At 53.8% G+C, this 18,468-nt stretch overlaps 3 protein-coding genes across 4 annotated transcripts; 1 reads left to right on the top strand and 2 right to left on the bottom strand.

Moving 5' to 3' along the window:
• Window positions 1-9,005: 9,005 nt before the first annotated feature.
• IUM83_10393 lies at window positions 9,006-14,835 on the top strand (the record flags this gene model as incomplete). 2 transcript variants are annotated; one of them, XM_067934891.1, is made up of 2 exons in its annotated part: window positions 9,006-10,561; window positions 13,377-14,835. In XM_067934891.1, 2 exons carry the CDS (start codon window positions 9,006-9,008, stop codon window positions 14,833-14,835), a joined length of 3,015 nt encoding a protein of 1,004 aa, XP_067781407.1. The 2 variants fall into 2 exon arrangements, with proteins under 2 accessions (XP_067781407.1, XP_067781408.1); XM_067934892.1 differs by lacking the exon at window positions 9,006-10,561 and having other exon boundaries at window positions 13,396-14,835.
• Window positions 14,836-14,934: 99 nt separating this feature from the next.
• Window positions 14,935-16,418, bottom strand: IUM83_10394 (RNA-binding protein; the record flags this gene model as incomplete). The annotated part of the gene is made up of 2 exons (XM_067934893.1): window positions 14,935-15,600; window positions 15,678-16,418. The coding sequence occupies 2 exons, from the start codon at window positions 16,416-16,418 to the stop codon at window positions 14,935-14,937; spliced, it is 1,407 nt and encodes a 468-aa protein (XP_067781414.1).
• A 290-nt stretch (window positions 16,419-16,708) lies between these two features.
• IUM83_10395 (protein dek) lies at window positions 16,709-18,437 on the bottom strand (the record flags this gene model as incomplete). Its single annotated transcript, XM_067934894.1, has 8 exons — window positions 16,709-16,804; window positions 16,890-17,300; window positions 17,386-17,466; window positions 17,546-17,650; window positions 17,743-17,817; window positions 17,890-17,949; window positions 18,021-18,104; window positions 18,195-18,437. 8 exons carry the CDS (start codon window positions 18,435-18,437, stop codon window positions 16,709-16,711), a joined length of 1,155 nt encoding a protein of 384 aa, XP_067781413.1.
• Window positions 18,438-18,468: the final 31 nt, after the last annotated feature.

The following is an 18,468-nucleotide window of genomic DNA, read 5'->3' on the forward strand; positions in this document are numbered from 1 at the left end:
CGCATGAAACTTGTGCCAGACGCATGACGGCCCTCGGGCGAGCATTACCCTATCGATATGGAACCAGAACAATCAACCAGTGAAATGTCGTGATAATAGCGTTATTATCATGCTTTTACTGCGTAAGAAACGAAGCTAAACAAGAAGTTTTTCTTCTTCTTAGTACGACCACATAGTGAAAGAGTCCCCGGTCATGTTTTTACGCATAGAACGAACCTTAGCCATATGAGCCTAAGCTTCAGCGGAACCCTTCGAAAACTTGGTTTTTCGCTTAGGTGCTACACATACTCCAAAGCGATGCTTGATATCCTTGCGGACACTGGCGATGAGCTCGTGATGTTCAGGCTTGGTTGCCTTAGAGTGTAGGAAACGCTCGCCCTCATCGATGACGCCAGTGATGATCCCCTTTGGTTTAGCATATCGGAGGGCATTGCCCGCATGTCGCTTGACATCTGCGAAATTAACGCGACCTCCTTCCTCATCACTATCATAATCATCTACACCGATTCCGGTAAGAGACTTTAGACCTGCTCTAATAGGTACAGAAGCTTCAGGAGCACCAACTTTGGTAGCTAACATTGGAATAGCAGCTTCAGCTGCCTTGCTTAGTAGTCCCGAGTCTTTGGCGAATTTGAAACCAGACTTTATTCCCAGCCAAATCTTACTCCAGATAGAGCCTCCTTGAACCTTCTTGTAGCCTTTCTTAATTTCGTGCTTCGTGATGTGAAGCCGGACGCCGCGACCGCCCTTTTTGGCATTTAACGCCTTCTCATGAGATTCAGGGTGCAAGTGTAATTTGGCACCTGTGCCAGCCAGCTCAGCTGCTGTAAGCGATAGCTTGCCAGATTTGACAGCTTTACGTAGCTTATGGGCGGGGACACCGCTTGAGATGATAAGTCCACGGTACATGATCGTAGTATATTTAACTCAGATTTTAAAGCACAACGATCTTTAAATTATAAAATCATTGAAGATATTAATGTGATTATGCTGCTTTGCATATAACCAAAGGATACAACCATATACCGCAATATTCTCCATGAGCGGATTGGGCCTGAATTCCGCTATATTTGCTGATACTATAGCTTGTTGGTGGGCCTTCTCCTATTGAGTCATAGTATTCGTGAGCATGGCCGCTGTCCAGTGCCCAACGTTCTGTTTTGGCTTTCGTAGAAGTATCAGAAAGGATCCTTTTCTCGGGAGAGCCGATTTGATCTCATTCGACTCATAGATGTGATCAATATGGATATCCAGCTTCTTCGCTAAAGATATTAAATCGTGATCAGAGGATACTGGTTTGACTACGTTCATTTAATTATTTTTTCGTAGATCCTATATCGAGAGCTATATATGTGCTCTCACACCAACTAAAACAAAGTTTTGCGCTTCGACAACGTCGTTGTCTCTATGTCGGATACTCAACTTGTCGATCAATTTCTATATCAGTCTTCGCTGAAGAGCGATCCGGCCGTCAAGGGCAGTTCACGCAAGCGCGTTCGGTATGTGATCGATCTCAATCAGGGTTCATACGCGAATGGCGTTATTACAATCGATGGTACTGCTCAGCTCAATGGGGCGGAGGGATTCGCATGACTTCGCGATGCGTACGTTGTAATCCCGTACAAAGTTAGCATGAAGAACACTCACGCAAGCACTACACTTGCATCTGTAGCCAACCGTCTATCTGTTGGTCCTAAATGCGGTGTTTGGAATGTTATCGATGGGATGGCTCTCGAGCTCAATGGCAAGTCTGCCATCAGCATGAGTGAGTACAAGCTATTTGCTAACAACCTACGAGCTCACGCGGAGACTTCGCTCGACTATGTAAATAAGCATGGTGCTGAAGATTGCCTAGCTCGGGCTCGTTGCTATTCACATCTGGTAGCAGTAGTCTCTAGGGTGATGGGTACAGTGCTACTGCTGCGGATATTACTCCAGCTCTTGGGACGTCTTCTGCCGTCGTCACCGACCGGTGCTGCTTCATACCCTGTAAATGATGGATTCGTCAAGCGGCTTCTAAGCAACCCTCCAGTAGCTGGTGGTCAGAACACGAACGGATGGGCTACTATCGCATCGGGTGCTGCTAATACGATCGCTAACCAGTTTGGACGTGGTGCTTTTGTTCCTGGTTCAACTGCTGCAGGTGCTGTTGCAGGAACGTGGAACTATATGCTTAAGATCAAACTCGTCGATCTCCACCCGATTTTCAAGGAGTTGGACCTCATGGCTAACCCCCAGATCAAGCTTCGTTTCCGAGTGAATCAGGGTTCGTCCGTCATCACACTCAGTCAATGACTCTATCATCAACTACACTTGTTTCGGGTCAGAGCTGTTCTATTATGGTAGCATCTGCTGCTGGCTCTGCTCCGAACTCAGGTGTGTTTAATGCTACGACTGCAGGCCAATTCTCGGTTGCGTGGGGTGCAATTACAAACTCCCTGGAGCCTACTATTGATTCTACATACTTCCCATTCACGACTACCCGTCTCTAGGTTCCGTTCCTTGATCTTGAGAACCCCCAAGCTATCATCAGTAAGCCTAGCAAGACTATCAGATATATGGATTACTACGCACAGTGGTTTTACCAGCGAGCTGGCACTGGTGTATCGTCTATTCAGCTAAACACTGCGTTTGGCCTACAGCTGTCGGCAAGCCTGAATAACGCTAAGGTAGTTGCTCTACTTCCATTCGCTGAGACCTCTTCGGGCAACTTCAATGCCTCTACCATTCAGCAATTCCAAAGTTGCTTCGATAGCGCTCCTTGGACCGTCCAGCCTGGTTCGTCGATTCGTAATTCAACGTACGTATCGGTAGTCAGCAAGTGTTTGATATCAGCTATGACTATGATTTCCAAGATTTCATTAATGAGTTCTCTAAGCTCGGCTCGATCAATGGTGACCAAACAAAGGAGTTATCGAACGGACTTATTGACTACCAAACCTGGCAGCAGACTAACCGTGTCCTCGTAGCCGATGTATCGCGCCTGACGGAGCCTGACGTTCCTCAGAGTATTCAGGTCATGGGAACTAACGCCTCGACGCAGGGCTGCAACATGCTGGTACTAGTCGGCTTCGAAAATACGTTGACCTACAATAGACTCACAGGTGAGATTTTAGAATATACTGCTAACTAAGTTCTCGTTTGTAGGATCGAACGATGGTATAATCTCCTTTCTCTAGCTTAATCCTATCATCATTACTTTTAACTGATAGGAGCGTCTTACCTATTCCGCAAGCGACTTGCTTAACTTTAATATCTCTCTCATTCTGGAATAGAAGTAAGTGTAAGACTCCTCTACCAGTTAAACTGTTCATGCGTATACTAATGACTGATTTGTTTTTTCTAAGATCGTAGATACCCACAATTAATTAATATTTTTTAATATTTAGTGATGGACTGTACATAGATAGAGTCGATAATAATTACGAGTTCAGTACTAAGTTTTGGAAAGCATAAGTCGGAGACGATTGAAGAAGTTTATATTTCTGACCCTGGCTATTGCCGTTGGTTGTTGAATCAAAAGATTCTAATCGATTCTAACCCTGCGATTGGTGATTTTCTGAAGGAAAAGTTCGTTAATGATGATGGATCGTTCCTGATGACCTGGGGAAAGCACAAAGGTAAGACGATCAAACAGATCTATTCCTTTGATTGTGGATATATCGATTGGTTGAAGAAGAATGACTTTGTTAATGAGAAGATGCCTAAGCTAAAGGAGGCTCTCAATGAGTTTGCTTAAGTTTTGAGGAATCGGAGACAACTTATTCACGAATACTCTCACCAAAGTGATGACTTCAGTGATCACTATTACGTATATCGAAAGGTTATGAAAGATGTGCGACTACAGCGTCTATATTTTTTTATAAAAAAATGCATTTTTTTGAATCGGTCCCTTACTACAATTTACTATAGTCCGGACCCCACCAGCCAAGATCTTGTGGGTATGGCATGGTGCTTATCCACTTGGAATGCTTTTCTTTATTACGGTGTTGAGCAAAGTTCCATCTCTCCATCGATGATCCACATAAGCAAGTGATCCTTTCCTTCATTGGAGCTGAAATTATTTTCTTCATCATATCTTCATCAACTTCTGGTGAATGCACTTTTATCGTAGGGAATTTCGCAAGTGGATGCTTACCGCAACGCTCATGCAATGGTCTCGCCGTGCACTTGAATCCACTGTCTAAGATATAATTGCACATGGTTATTACTAGTAGTATTTATTATATACTTACTAGATTTTTGTCTTAAGATCAGCTAACTTTTATCATCCTTTATACCTTCTTTGGATGTACACCCATTGTTGCTGTGTGCGGTGCTCGGAGGTGTGGAGGAGACCTCCTTCGCACCAGGCGCTACTTAGCGGCGGTGTCGACGTTTTCAGCAGCTGGTGGTCAGGAAGATGCAGAGCAGTGCTCGTTGGTAAATTACGGTCAGAAAAAACTGGAGGTGTTATGTGCCGGACTCGACTACTCTCGAGTTCGCGCACGCCTTCTGCGGCGGTGGGATCTCCAAGCGTGGAGAGAAGCTGCTGTTGAGAGGCACCCCCGAGGCCACGGCGGAGGCGCTCGACGCCCTCAAGGCGCTGTACGCGCACTACCCGGACGTGGTAATTAAACAGCTCGGACTAGAAAATTGCAAGGACACCATCGTTGTGATGTAGCTGAAGCTTGGGCTCGTAGAAGGCAAAAAGAAAAGTGATATTGTAACTTAAAGTCCGTACTCTCTTGTACTCTAGACTAGCTACCGTATTCCTTATGTGCTTGCTGACTGATTCATTTTACTGACAAATCTAAGTAGCCAATCAAATTCGAGTGTTGATTGTACAGTTTTACTTTATGTGCTTGCTGACAGCTCAGCTCAACCACAAATTTCTCACTTGCAATTTCGACATAAGCAGCGCACAGCCGACGGCATGAAGCGGAAACCACCAGGACGCAGCCGCGTGACTGGCACCGACTCGGGACTCCTTCACTAAGAGTGAGAAGCTGGAGATAGTAAGATTCTTTGCTAACAACAAAGTCGACGCTACGCTAGACAAATACTTTCCTAAGCTGGCAGGCCATGCAAGAGAGCAGAAGAGAAAGCCAATGTACCAGTGGCGTAGGAGCACGACCAACTCGAAGAGTTGTGCGCCGACCCCGCCAAGCAAGTCTAAAGTACATACGCCCGACCGGCAGCACTACCATCCTCCCCACCGACGCTGAGATGGAGCTGGTGCAGTGGATCAACGCGCTGAGGAAGGACGGGGCTCCCGTGAGCTCCAAAATGCTGGAGCTGCAGGCCAGGGCGACTGCACACGAGTACGAGATCAGCCCCTTCGAGGCTTCGTGGCACTGGAGGAAGGGCTTTATGAAGCGGCACCGACTCAGTATCCGTGCACGGACTAGACAAGGGCAAGTTTCGCTTGAAGCAGCGGACACAATCGCCATCAACTTTGCTGTGGATGTCCAGCAGAAAATGTTGGAGCTACGGGTGACTAAAGTCTATAATGCCGACCAAACAGGTACGTTATAACATGATCACAGTATTTTACAATGATGGCGACGAGATCGACGAGTGGTAAGCGCGTAATACAATTTTCCGTTTGATCACTACTGTTACATTTGTCTACTGTTGCATTTGTCGAAGATTACTGTTGATCAATGTTTGGACGACAAGTTGCAAATCATGCAGATGCATGTCAGCAAGCACATAAGGAATACGGTACTCACTTCATGGCCACTCCTTGTTGTATGCAATTTTTTAGTTGACGGTCGTCCCGTAAACTTCGTCCCGTAAGTCGTCCCGTAAAGCCGTCCCGTAATACGTACCACAACAAATATAAATTACGTGCTCCGTAATAAATTACGAAACCAGTAACATATAACGCAGTGCGTTACATTCGTGGGCAACGCCATGCTGCGCGGCGTGTCTGGTGGTGAGCGCAAACGAGTGACCACGGGCGAGATGGAGTTTGGCGTGAAACGAAATGGCAGTGTGCACTATCTAGAGCAGCAAGGCTTCCTTTTGGTACCGTCTCCAGCCTGCATTAAGATCCCAATGCTAGCAAAAAGTAGTAGTTGTCAATCCGGTTTTGCTATATAAGCGTGGCTTCACTGCTGCCACATTGCCTGCCGGATTTCGCCCAGTGCTGGACACGAGAAGAAACAGTGCGCTACTGTTTCACTTGCAATACATGATCTTCGGACGCACTGTGGGCTTTTTGGATTTACATTATTGTAGCGGCCTTAAAATATAAAGCCGGGAGCCCACAATAAGATCACCAAAGAAGAGTCTCAGCATTACATCATGGACCACAGGAATGACGCATCTTCGAAGCCACTTCCACTGCGACAGCATCGAGTGAATACAGCTGTTGCGGATATCCTAGCAAAGTCATTGAACGTGTATCCGTTTCAGCAAAACTTCCAATCTTGACTACGAAGGTCAGGAAAATATCAAGCTCCATTTCTGGAGTTCGGCGGCATGCTTTGCTTTTTTTTATTGCACCAAATCGAGGACGGGGTCCAGTACGTTAATCCAGTAAGCTACTGCCAGTTATTATTGAGGATATTGGAATTTTCTCAGCTTTCGATCAGCAAATACATGTATGCAGGTTACTGTCCGTGTTCAATTCAGCTCTTCGAGAGTTTGGCTCCCACTTGCGTACTAAGTAAAGCTGTAAACCGATTAAGCGCGTGTCCTTACACTTTGATCACCTATCAATGCGGTGCCACGTTGTGATGGCTGCGCAACGAACAGCGAGAGGGTAATCCCGGCGGTGCTGCAATAAGACCGCCAGCATGCCACCCGCGCGCAGGACGCCAAACTCCCAGCAAGGCGAACTACATGTATTGCTGCCTCCATGCAACCAAATTTCGCTCGCGGTGAGCACAGCGTTCGGAATTCATCGTCGACTGGAACTGCTTCCCTTGATCGGCACCACCTCGCGATGAGTCCTAGCGTCCAGACGATAAGATTTGCCTCAGCTGCAGCGCAAGGAGCGTCGCAGACGCAATCAACGGCCAGCGGGCACTTGTACACACTGTAACACCTGTAATAGTGCCTCGTCCCTTTAATAGTACCCCACCCCTGATTCAAATTATCAGAATTATCATCATTATCAGATGATCGTAGGCATCGTATGCAAAAATCAACTTTGGCGCTTAAAACAAGGTCTCGCCGGTTTGGCTCGATCTATCTCATTGTCAAATGTGAGTCGTGACAATGAAGCGCAAGTTCACCGTGGAAGAGGAGTTACAGACTACGCGTGATTCAAGCCTCGAAGGAAAACGTTTTGACAAGCAGTGACAAGTGGAACACGAGCGGCAACTTTCAGTACACTCGATATGGTAACGTGAAAGTACCGGGAAACGATGTGGTTCGAAGCTGCCTGACCCGTGCTTGGAAGGCTGTGTCCAGCGAGACCATCATCACAAGCTTCCGTCGTTGTTTCCTTGGAGCGGATAACCAACCTCTCTGACCACGCACTCCATGTACGGAGAGGCTTTTGTGGCTGTGCTGACTGAACATCGCGCGGCTGCATCTACCAACGACAGTGTAGTTGTGGAAGCTGAAAACAGCAGCGAGTCTGAAGATGGCGACTCGTTCATCGACGTCATTGGAGAGGCTGATCTCTAAGCAAGCACATGCAGCTTTTAGGACTCTTCCTAAATCAACACGGCTCTCACTTGACTACTATAGTGTCCCATCTCTTTAATAGTACCCCACCTTTAATAGTACCCCACCTTTAATAGTACCCCACCTTTAATAGTACCCCACCTTTAATAGTACCCCATCCTAGCAGGGGGTACTAACGGAGTGCCGCACGGGGCATAATTACAGGTTTTACAGTAGTTCCATTTCTGGAGTTCGGCGGCATGCTTTGCTTTTTTCTTATTTATTGCACCAAACTGAGGACGGGGTCCAGTAAGTTATTCCAGTAAGCTATTGTGAATTCCGCACATATTTGCCAAAGCTGGCTGATCGGTCTTATCGATCGGAGGGCCGCCTATACAAACACCAAGTCATCAGACAATCGCCGGAGGCAACATGTCAAGCTGATCAGGGAAATTGAAATCGTACTTAAATGCGTAATATAAAAATTTGTATGACCTTGGGCGATTTGCGGGGCGATTGGGCTCGGTCAATTCAATCGGCCCGGGAACTTTCAAGTAGAACCCGCAATAATACTGTCAGTTATTATCGAGGCTATTGGAATTTTCTCAGCTTCCGATCAGCAAGTATGCAGGTTACTATCCGTGTTCAACTCAGCTCTTCGAGAGTTTGGTTCCCAAGTACCAGTAAGCTGTAAAACGATTACGCGTGTGTCCTTACACTTTGATCACCTATCAATGTGGTACCACGTTGTGATGGCTGCGCAACGAACAGCGAGAGGGTAATCCCGGCGATGCTGTAATAAGACCGCCAGCATGCCACCCGTGCGCAGGACGCCAAACTCCCAGCAAGGCGAACTACATGTACTGCTGCCTCCATGCAACCAATTTTGGTGCGCGTTAAGCACAGCGTTCGGAATTCATCGTCGACTGGAACTGCTTCCCTCGATCGGCAGCACCTCACGTTTGAGTCCTAGCGTCCAGACGATAAGATTTGCCTCAGCTGCAGCGCAAGGAGCTTCGCAGACGCAAATCAACGGCAAGCGGGCACTTCGACTTCCGAGGTTGCGTTACCATCACAGCATTATGCTGCGCGTAAGCCTCAGCGCGGGGGGCGCGCAATCGGCAACCAGCCGTTTCGTTAGCACTTCAACCTGGAGCATACAAACACCAAGTTACACCATCGTATGGTCAGTCGAACCCTCCAGGCGCGCAATCGAGCTGACCCGAGATTGCTCGCAGCAGCTTGCAACGTCTGCCGCGGTGCCGTTCATGCCATCACGTGATCATGAGCGCAGCCATCTGCACCGCTTCAGCGCCGCCTCGCCTCAGCGCAGCTTCCCCTTCATTCTCCGTTCTCCCGCGCGCCGCATTGCCCTCATCGGAAGTAGTTCCCGAGGTGACAAGATGGAGACCCCCACCAAGCCAACAGTGGGGCTAGACTCGAGCGATGCGCTGATGGCGCACGGCCCCACGGTCCTCCACAGCTTCGTCGCCGACAAGCTCGAGGCCGCCATGGGCAAGGCCATGCCTCAAATGGAGGTGCGTTTCAAGGACCTCTCCATCTCCGCCAAGGTCTTCGCCTCCAGACACGCGGACCCGAAGGCCCAGCTGCCCACGCTCTACAACAGCGTCAAAAAGGCCGCCACCAGCATCAACAAGGACAAGTACACGGCCGAGAAAACCATCCTCAAGAACGCCAGCGGCGTCTTCAAGCCCGGGACTATCACCCTCTTGCTGGGCCAGCCCGGATCGGGCAAGTCGTCCCTCATGAAGGTGCTGAGCGGCCGCTTCCCGCTCGAGAAGAACGTGACGATCGACGGAGAGATCACGTACAACGGTGTTCCGCAGGCCGATATCATGAAGCGGTTGCCGCAGTTCGCGGCCTATGTGACGCAGCGTGACAAGCATTTCCCCACTCTGACCGTCAAGGAGACGCTCGAGTTCGCGCACGCCTTCTGCGGCGGTGGGATCTCCAAGCGTGGAGAGAAGCTGCTGTCGAGAGGCACCCCCGAGGCCACGGCGGAGGCGCTCGACGCCATCAAGGCGCTGTACGCGCACTACCCGGAGGTCGTCATGAAGCAGCTCGGTCTCGAGAACTGCAAGGACACCATCGTGGGCAACGGCATGTTGCGTGGTGTATCGGGCGGCGAGCGCAAACGAGTGACGACCGGCGAGATGGAGTTCGGCATGAAGTACATGACGCTCATGGACGAAATCAGCACGGGCCTCGATAGCGCCGCCACCTACGACATCATCAACACGCAGCGCGGCATCGCCAAGACGCTGCTCAAGACCGTGGTCATCGCGCTGCTGCAGCCGGCACCCGAGGTCTTTGCCCTGTTCGACGAGGTCATGATCATGAACGAGGGAGAGGTGATCTACCACGGCCCGCGCGATCAAGCGCTGAGCTACTTCGAGAGTCTGGGCTTCGTGTGTCCGCTCGACCGCGACGTTGCCGACTTCTTGCTGGACCTGGGCACCGACGAGCAGTACAAGTACGAGGGCGTGCTGCCGCGCGGCATGGCACACTTCCCGCGGCGCGCGAGCGAGTTCGCAGACATCTTCCGCGAGTCCGGCATCTACGCCGGCATGATGCGGGCGCTGCACGCACCGCACCACCCGGAGCTGCTCACGGACGTCGGCACTCATATGGACACGATGCCCGAGTTCCGCCGGTCGTTCTGGGAGAGCACGCGCATTCTCATGAAGCGGCAGACCATGGTCACGATGCGCAACCGAGCGTTCATCCGGGGACGCACCATCATGGTCATCGCCATGGGGCTGATCTACTCGAGCACGTTCTGGCAAGTGGACCCGACGGACGTGCAGGTGGCCATGGGCATCATGTTCCAGGTGATCCTGTTCCTGGCGCTGGGCCAGGTCTCACAGGTGCCGACGTTCATGGCGTCGCGCGACGTGTTCTACAAGCAGCGTGGGGCCAACTTCTTCCCCACGTCGGCGTACGTGCTGGCATGCTCGGTGGCGCAGGTGCCGTTGGCGCTCGCGGAGAGTATCGTGTTTGGAAGCATGGTGTACTGGATGTGCGGGTTCACGGCGACGGCGGGGGCCTTTATCTGCTACCTGATCCTGCTGGTGCTGACGAACCTGGTGTTCGCGGCGTGGTTCTTCTTGCTGACAGCCGTGTCTCCGGATTTCCACATCGCCAAACCGGGCTCGACATTCAGCATTGCCTTCTTCATCCTGTTCGCTGGCTTCGTGATGACGAAGAGCACAATGCCTGGCTGGTTTGTTTGGTTCTATTGGATCAACCCCATCGCGTGGTGCCTCCGCGCGCTTGCGGTGAACCAGTATCGCGCGGACGAGTTCGACGTGTGCGTGTACGATGGCCTCGACTACTGCGCTCAGTTCAACAAGAAGATGGGCGAATATTATTTGGAGCAGTACGACGTGCCGTCGGCGAAGATGTGGGTGTGGTCGGGTATCGTGTTCATGATGCTGTGCTACGCGGCGTTCATGGGTCTGGGCTGTTTGGTGCTTGAGTACAAGCGGTATGAGAGTCCCGAGCACACGATCGTCAAGAAGACCGAAGACGACAGCGAAGTGGAGGTGGAGACGGCGTACGCGCTGGTCAAGACGCCTCGCAATTCAGCCTACGCAAACGCAACAACAACGCTGGATGCCATCGCACTCGATGTCGATACGCAGCGCGAGAAGAACTTCACACCCGTGACGATCGCCTTTCAGGACTTGTGGTACTCGGTGCCGCACCCGAAGAACCCGAAGGAGTCACTCGATCTACTGAAAGGCATCAGCGGGTTCGCCAAACCAGGGACCATGACGGCGCTCATGGGGTCGTCGGGGGCAGGCAAGACGACACTCATGGACGTCATTGCCGGCCGTAAGACGGGAGGCACCATCAAGGGCAAGATTCTCTTCAACGGCTACGAAGCCACCGACCTCGCTATTCGGCGGTGCACGGGCTATTGCGAGCAGATGGACATCCACTCGGACGCCACGACGATCCGCGAGGCTTTCGCGTTCAGCGCGTTCCTTCGCCAGGACAGCAGCATCCCGGACAACAAGAAGTACGACACAGTAAACGAGTGCCTCGACCTGCTCGGCATGAACGGCATCGCGGACCAGATCGTGCGCGGCAGCTCGGTGGAGCAAATGAAGCGGTTGACGATCGGCGTGGAGCTTGCCGCTCAGCCGAGCGTGCTCTTCCTGGACGAGCCCACCAGCGGACTGGACGCGCGGTCGGCCAAGGTGATCATGGATGGCGTGCGCAAGGTGGCGGACACCGGCCGTACAGTGGTGTGTACGATCCATCAGCCATCGTCCGATGTGTTCTACCTATTCGACCATTTGCTGCTGCTGAAGCGTGGCGGTGAGACGGTGTTCGTAGGCGAGCTGGGCGAGAAGTGCTACAAGCTGGTGGAGTACTTCGAGGCCATCCCGGGTGTTGCTCCGCTTCCTGAACGGTACAACCCTGCGACTTGGATGCTGGAATGCATTGGCGCAGGTGTGGGCAAGGTGGTGACGAACCAGACGGACTTCGTGCAGTATTTCAAGGAGAGCAAGGAGAAGCGTGTGTTGGATGCCGAGATGGCGGAGGAGGGCGTCGCGGTTCCGTCATCCAGTTTGCCGGAGATGATTTTCCAGAAGAAGCGTGCGGCGAGTTCGTGGACGCAGGCGAAGTTCTTGACGATGCGGTTCATGCGGATGTACTGGCGTACGCCCACGTACAACATGACGCGCTTTGTCATTGGCCTGTTCCTGGCATTGCTTTTCGGCCTGACCTACGTTGACGTGGAGTATGTGAGCTACCAGGGGATCAACGGTGGTGTGGGTATGGTTTTCATGACGACACTGTTTAACGGTATCGTGTCGTTTAACGGTGTCCTACCGATCGCATCCGGAGAACGCGGCGCATACTACCGCGAGCGTGCATCCCAGACGTACAACTCGCTCTGGTACTTCGTGGGCTCGACAATCGCCGAAATCCCGTACGTCTTCTTTGGATGTCTCCTCTTCACGGCGATCTTCTATCCGTTGGTCGGCTTCACCGGTTTTGGGACGGCTGTGCTGTACTGGATCAACATTTCGTTGTTGGTGCTGATGCAGACGTACATGGGCCAGCTCTTCGTCTACGCGCTACCCAGTGTCGAGGTCTCTGCGATCATCGGTGTTCTGGTGAACTCCATCTTCTTCTCGTTCATGGGCTTCAACCCCCCTACCGACTCCATCCCCGAAGGGTACCGGTGGCTCTACACGATCACCCCGCAGAAATACCCCATGGCGATCCTCACCGCGTTGGTTTTCTCCGACTGCCCGGCCGAGCCGACCTGGAACAGCACGCTGGGCGCGTACGAGAACGTGGGCTCGGAGCTCGGATGCCAGCCGGTGACGAACCTGCCGGTGACCATCGACCATATCACCGTCAAGGGCTACGTCGAGTCGGTCTTCGAGATGAAGCACGACGACATCTGGAGCAACTTCGGCTACTCTCTCCTGTGCATCGCTGTGCTGCGGCTCCTGGCGCTGCTCTCGCTGCGCTACATCAACCACCAGAAGAGATAAGCGGCATACATGCATGTACTAACTAATGTTAAATGTAAATTGTAAATTGGCCTTAAAAAGTTTCTACCAAACCTATTGCACAGCTTGACGGATGATGGTTTCTGGCAGCGGCTTTGGTCCGTAATCGCAAGTTGAAGTTTCCCCGTGACCATCATTCCGACAGTAACCCGCCGTACCCCAAGCGCCTCACTTCTTGGTTTGCAGCGTTGGGCTCAAGTGACCCCCTGGCCGAAGGATCCAGCTCAGTCCAGTCATGGCGCCGCTCCAGCTCGCCCTCCTGCTGCTGAGCGCGCTCGCCGCCGCCGCAGGGAAGCCCGAGACCAAGCGCTACACGGCGCTGACGCCGCCGCTGTCGCTGTCGCAGGGCGAGGTGACCAACACGTTCCACCGGCTGCCGATCCCCAAGGGCCCCATCGCCGTCTACCGCTTCGAGGCGGACGTGGTGGAGCGGGACGCGGCCGGGAACGTGGTGCCCGTGCCCTCGTTCGACGCCTACCTGCACCACCACGTGTTCGGCTCCACGCACAAGCAGTACGACGTCATGAAGAGCCGCTGGGCGCCCATGAAGCCCAAGAACTTCAGCCGCAGCGTCGCGTTCGGCGCCGGCACCGAGTGCCGCGGCACCCCGCAGGAGTTCTACTTCCCCTACGCCTTCATGACGGTGGAGGGCGAGGACGAGTGGGTCGCCAACGTGCACATCATCAACACGCGCAGCATGACGCCGCGGCGCGCGCACCGCTGTCTGGAGTGCCCCTGCACGGCCGAGGACGTGTTCACAGCCGACGCCGTCAACGGCATCCGCTTCCGTAACGGCAGCTGCAACGCGCAGCTCCGCTTCGAAAAGAACACGGTGTGCTCGGCCGAGACGTACCACGGAGGCTTGCGCTGCTGCGAGGACGCCGAGTTCTGCCTCGAGCACGACGAGCTGGAGGTGGCAGCAGCCAGCAACGCCAAGTACCAGCTGCGCTACTCGCTGGAGTACGCGGAGATCGTGCCGGAGAACCGCCCGCTGTACCTTGCGGCTTGTTGCGACGCCTCCGGGGATCTGGAGCACATGGGGAACATCGAGTACGACGTACCGGTGTGCGACCCAGAGACGCACCCTGGGTGTGTGCACACGCTGTCGACGCGCCAGCGGCTGGACAACGGCAGTATCCCGCTGTTCGCTTACCGCCAGAACCCGCCGGAGCCGGAACGAGAGGTGGAGCTCGTGTATGCTGTCGGTCACCAGCATCGTGGCGGCCTAGGGATCCAGCTGTATGATGATGCGACGGGAGACTTGTTGTGCGCATCGGTGCCGGAATATGGCTCAGGAACGGAAGCTGGCAACGAAGACGGCTATGTGATCTCGATGAGCACGTGCACGTTTGACCCGCCTCGACGCATGCGCACGACCGACATTGTCCGGATCGTGGCGCTGTACAACAATACGCTGCCTCACACGGGAGTCATGAGTCTCATGTACATGGCGCTGAGCGATTTTCCGCTTGAAGAAGCTGCTACTGCGGTGGTGAAGACGACAGACACTACTGCGACTACCACAGTCTCCACGGTGTCGTCTGGAGGTGATAACTGGGCCTTCCTGGGTCTGGGTACTGTTGCAGGAGCTGCTGCGTGTGTGCTCGTGATGGCGGCTCTGAAGCGCTGGAAGCAGCGATCGGGTTACACCCCTCTGCAGCCCCGAGCGAGCTAAGCTGACCTGGGTGCTGGTTGTTGTGCGCGCGAGCACTGAACTCCAGCACGTGCATGAATTCACAAATGCAATGTCTTGTTTAGCGTGCTCTCTAGGTATCTACTCCTTCGCCTTCGCTGCCTTACGGCCGGCGTGCTTCGGCTTTTTGGCCTTGGGCTTTTTGCTGTCGCTGTGGTCGTGCTTGCGCTTCTTGGAGCCGTTACCCTTGGCGGCGGCGGCAGCAGCCTCCGCCGCGGCCTTGGCCGCCTTTCGTGCTGCGTGCTTGGGCTTCAGCTTCTTGCCCAGTCCAGCCGCGGCGGCCGCCCGCTTCATTTTCTTGGTGGGCAGCCCACGGTCCAGGTCGTCAATTCCAGCCTTACGCTTCAGCTGGATGCGAGCGCGAGCGCCGGCAGACGCACGAAGGCCCTCGAACTTCTCCTTCTCACTTTCCTCGCCGCGCTTGTTCTTGAAGCGCTTGCCGCACACCTGCACACGTAGCTCGCGGGTCTCCATCTTCAGATCACGAAGCGCCAGCGTCTTGGCAACGAGAGCTGGGGTTTTCAGTAACAGGTAGCCAAAGCCCTTGCCGAGGCCGGACTCGCGGTCGCGGATGAGGCGCACGTTCTCGATCGGCTCGGGCTCCTCTTCAGTTCGGAGGCGCTTCGTGAAGAAGAGCATCAACTGTTCGTCCGTGCACTTGAACGACACGTTTCCGACGAACACACTGCGGCGAGCGTCGATCACAGGGTTGGAGCGGTCCACGCGGATCTTCTTCTGTACCAGAGTCTGCACGAAAACAAAACAAGAAAATGTTAGCTCCACAATAAGCCTCGACGTCTCAAGAAGCAAGCAGCTCAGCGCACCGTTCCGTTGAGCTTGAGTGCGTTCTCCACGCTGCTCTCCTCTTCGAAGATGACGTAGGCGTTGCAGTTGTCCTTGGCGGTGGTCAGGATCTTCTTGTTCGCGCACACCTTCATCATGAGCTTCTGGTTGCCAGCCTGGTCCACGGCGCAGCCGGCGATGGGCAGGTGGCGGAGACGCACGCTCTCCACCTTGCCGCACACCGAGAAGTGGTTCTTGATGTCCTTCAGCGTGGCGTCAAGCGACACGTTGCCCACAAACACCGTGCGGCTCGCCTTCTCGTCCTCGATCGTGGGCTCCTTCTGCTGCTCCTCATCTTCTCCTTCCTCCGACTTGTTCTTCTTGCTCTTCTTCTTTTTCTTCTTCTTCTTCTCGCCGTCCTCCGCCTCGTCACCGTTCTCCTCTGCAGCCTCCTCCTCCTCCTTCTCGTCCTTCTCCTCTTCTTCCTTCTCCTGAGTCTTCTTACTCTTTTTGGCCTTCTTCTTCTCCTTCTTCTTTTTATTCTTCTTGTCGTCCGCCTTCTGCTCCGGTTGCTGCTCCTTGGGCGCCTCCGCCACCGCCGGCGCGTACGACGCCTTCTTGCCGAAGAACGCTGCGCTCTGGGCGAAGCCGTCGGCCAGCGCCGACGCGTTCTGGTGCTTCACCTGATCCTGCACGGCCTCCACCACTTCGGGCTCCAGCGCCGGCAGCTCCGGCTCCGCGGCGGGCGGCGCCTCGCTCTTGCTCTTGCTCTTCTTACCCATGCTGCTGCCCGTCACGAAATGGATGGAAGGCCGTCGGTGAGGAGCTTGAAGCGATATCGACCAATCGTCGGGTGGATACAGGGGATTTCTCAGCCAATCATAGAGGGCGAACGAAAAAGGCAACTTGTTGATTGACTAGCGCTACCTACACTAACAACACACTTTCACGGACGGACGCGAGGCTTTGGCATGGACGTGAGGACACCAAAACTCTCAGCCAATCGACCATCGGAAGGGCGGATGTGGAGGAAAAAAGTTGGAGCGACTAACTATCTGCACAGACCGACCGACTAGATCTCCGCCTGGTCGTTCGTGATGAACTCCTTGATAGCCTTCTTCTGCGAGGACATGTCGCGACCCAGGTCCGCGCTCAGCTGCCGTACGATCTGCGTGTGCACGGCACGACGATTTAAATCTGTTAGTTCTGGTTCACACATTTGAGTGATGCAGGAGCTACACGCGGGGTCTTACCTTCTTCACCGTCAGCTCCTCGGCGTTGCCGTGGGCGATAATGTCCCTGACTTTGCTGCAGACGTCGGCGTCCAGCGGCTCCGTCTCGGGCTCCTCCTTTTTAGCAACCGCGGACTCCTCCTCGGGCTCGGCAGCGGGCTGCTCTTCGTCCTTGTCGGCAGCGGCGTTGTTGTCCTTCTCGCCTTCGTCGTCGTCCTCGTCGTCGCTTTCTACGACGCGCGACTTCTTCGGCCGGCGAGTGGCTTTCCTCTTCTTGGTAGGCTTCTTGTCGCCCTCTTCGAAGTCGCTGGATGACTCTTCACCTTCGGACTCGGTGGATTCATGATCATTCTCCTCATCCTCTTCCTCGTCTGCAACCGCAGCCTTCTTCTTGGTAGTTTTCCGCTTCTTCTTGGCAGGCTCGCTTTCACTCTGTATGGTAGATCGAGGTCATGACGGCATGTGAGCGACAATTAATCTCGAGGCACACCACCAATTCAAAGCAGCGACGTCGCACCGCCTTCTTGGCCTTTTTCGCTCGCTTGTTAGCTTTCTGTTTCTCCTTCTTGGCGGCAATGGCGGCCTTCTTCTCGCCGAGCTGTTGCACAATCATCACATGACAACCAACTCAGCACACACCCCACGAACCATCCTCTTGCAGAGAATCCATCCCACACCTTCGTTTCCTGCGGGTTGTAAAGCCAATCGATCAGGCGGTCAATAAGCGCCTCCTTGTCGTGCGGCTTGCCCGCCTCATCAAAAGACTTTTTAGAGCGATCCACCTGCAGCACACGACACCATACCGAAATATGAGCACAGTGCTGTCCTCACAACAAGTCAAAACACCCCCAAACAGTGCAAAACAGTCCCATACCGCAAGCAGATCCATCACTTCGTGCACGAAAATGCGCTTCCACTTGCCCATCTTGGCGAACAAGTGCTCGCGCGACTACAAACCCAATTGCCAATTCACCGTCAGCCCCCGCCCAGCAACAGCAACAACCCCAGCCAATCCCCGCACCTTCTCGTCCTGCTCGATGACGCCCGAGAAGTCGAGGATGTGCTCCTTGATGAGTTTCATCTGCAGCAGCCACCACCAATCGGTCAGTCAACCGCTCCCTGCACTGCAGCTCTAATTGCAAGCACACGCACGTTCTTCTGCTGGAACCGCCGGCCGTACATGACGCTGTAGAGCTGCTTGATCATGTCCTGCTGCTTCTTGCCCAGCGCCTCCACCTGCAGCAGCAATTGGCACGCAACAAACAACCAAAAGCTTGAGAATTGATGCCCCAATTGCGCGTCAGTCTCATCCGCCGCCGTCCTTACGTTGCCGCAGACAAACTCCATGTCGCGCACTTTGACGCCCTTGCCCGCGGGCGGCGCGAACTCCTCGGGCTCGTCGCCCTTGGCCTGCGCGAACGTGAACTTCTGCGTCGTGCGGCGCACGCGGCCCCCCAGACTCGCGCCCGTCGAGGACGCGGCCGACGACCCGGAGGCAGGTGCCTGCGCCTCGGCCGGCGTCTCGGCCTGCGGGTCCACGCTCAGCGGCTTGTGCGGCTCGTCCGTCATCGTCTTGGAGGCTTTCCCGCGCTTTTGCTTG

The sequence above is a fragment of the Phytophthora cinnamomi genome (assembly GCF_018691715.1).
Source record: "Phytophthora cinnamomi strain GKB4 chromosome Unknown Contig117, whole genome shotgun sequence".
Lineage (NCBI taxonomy): Eukaryota > Oomycota > Peronosporomycetes > Peronosporales > Peronosporaceae > Phytophthora > Phytophthora cinnamomi.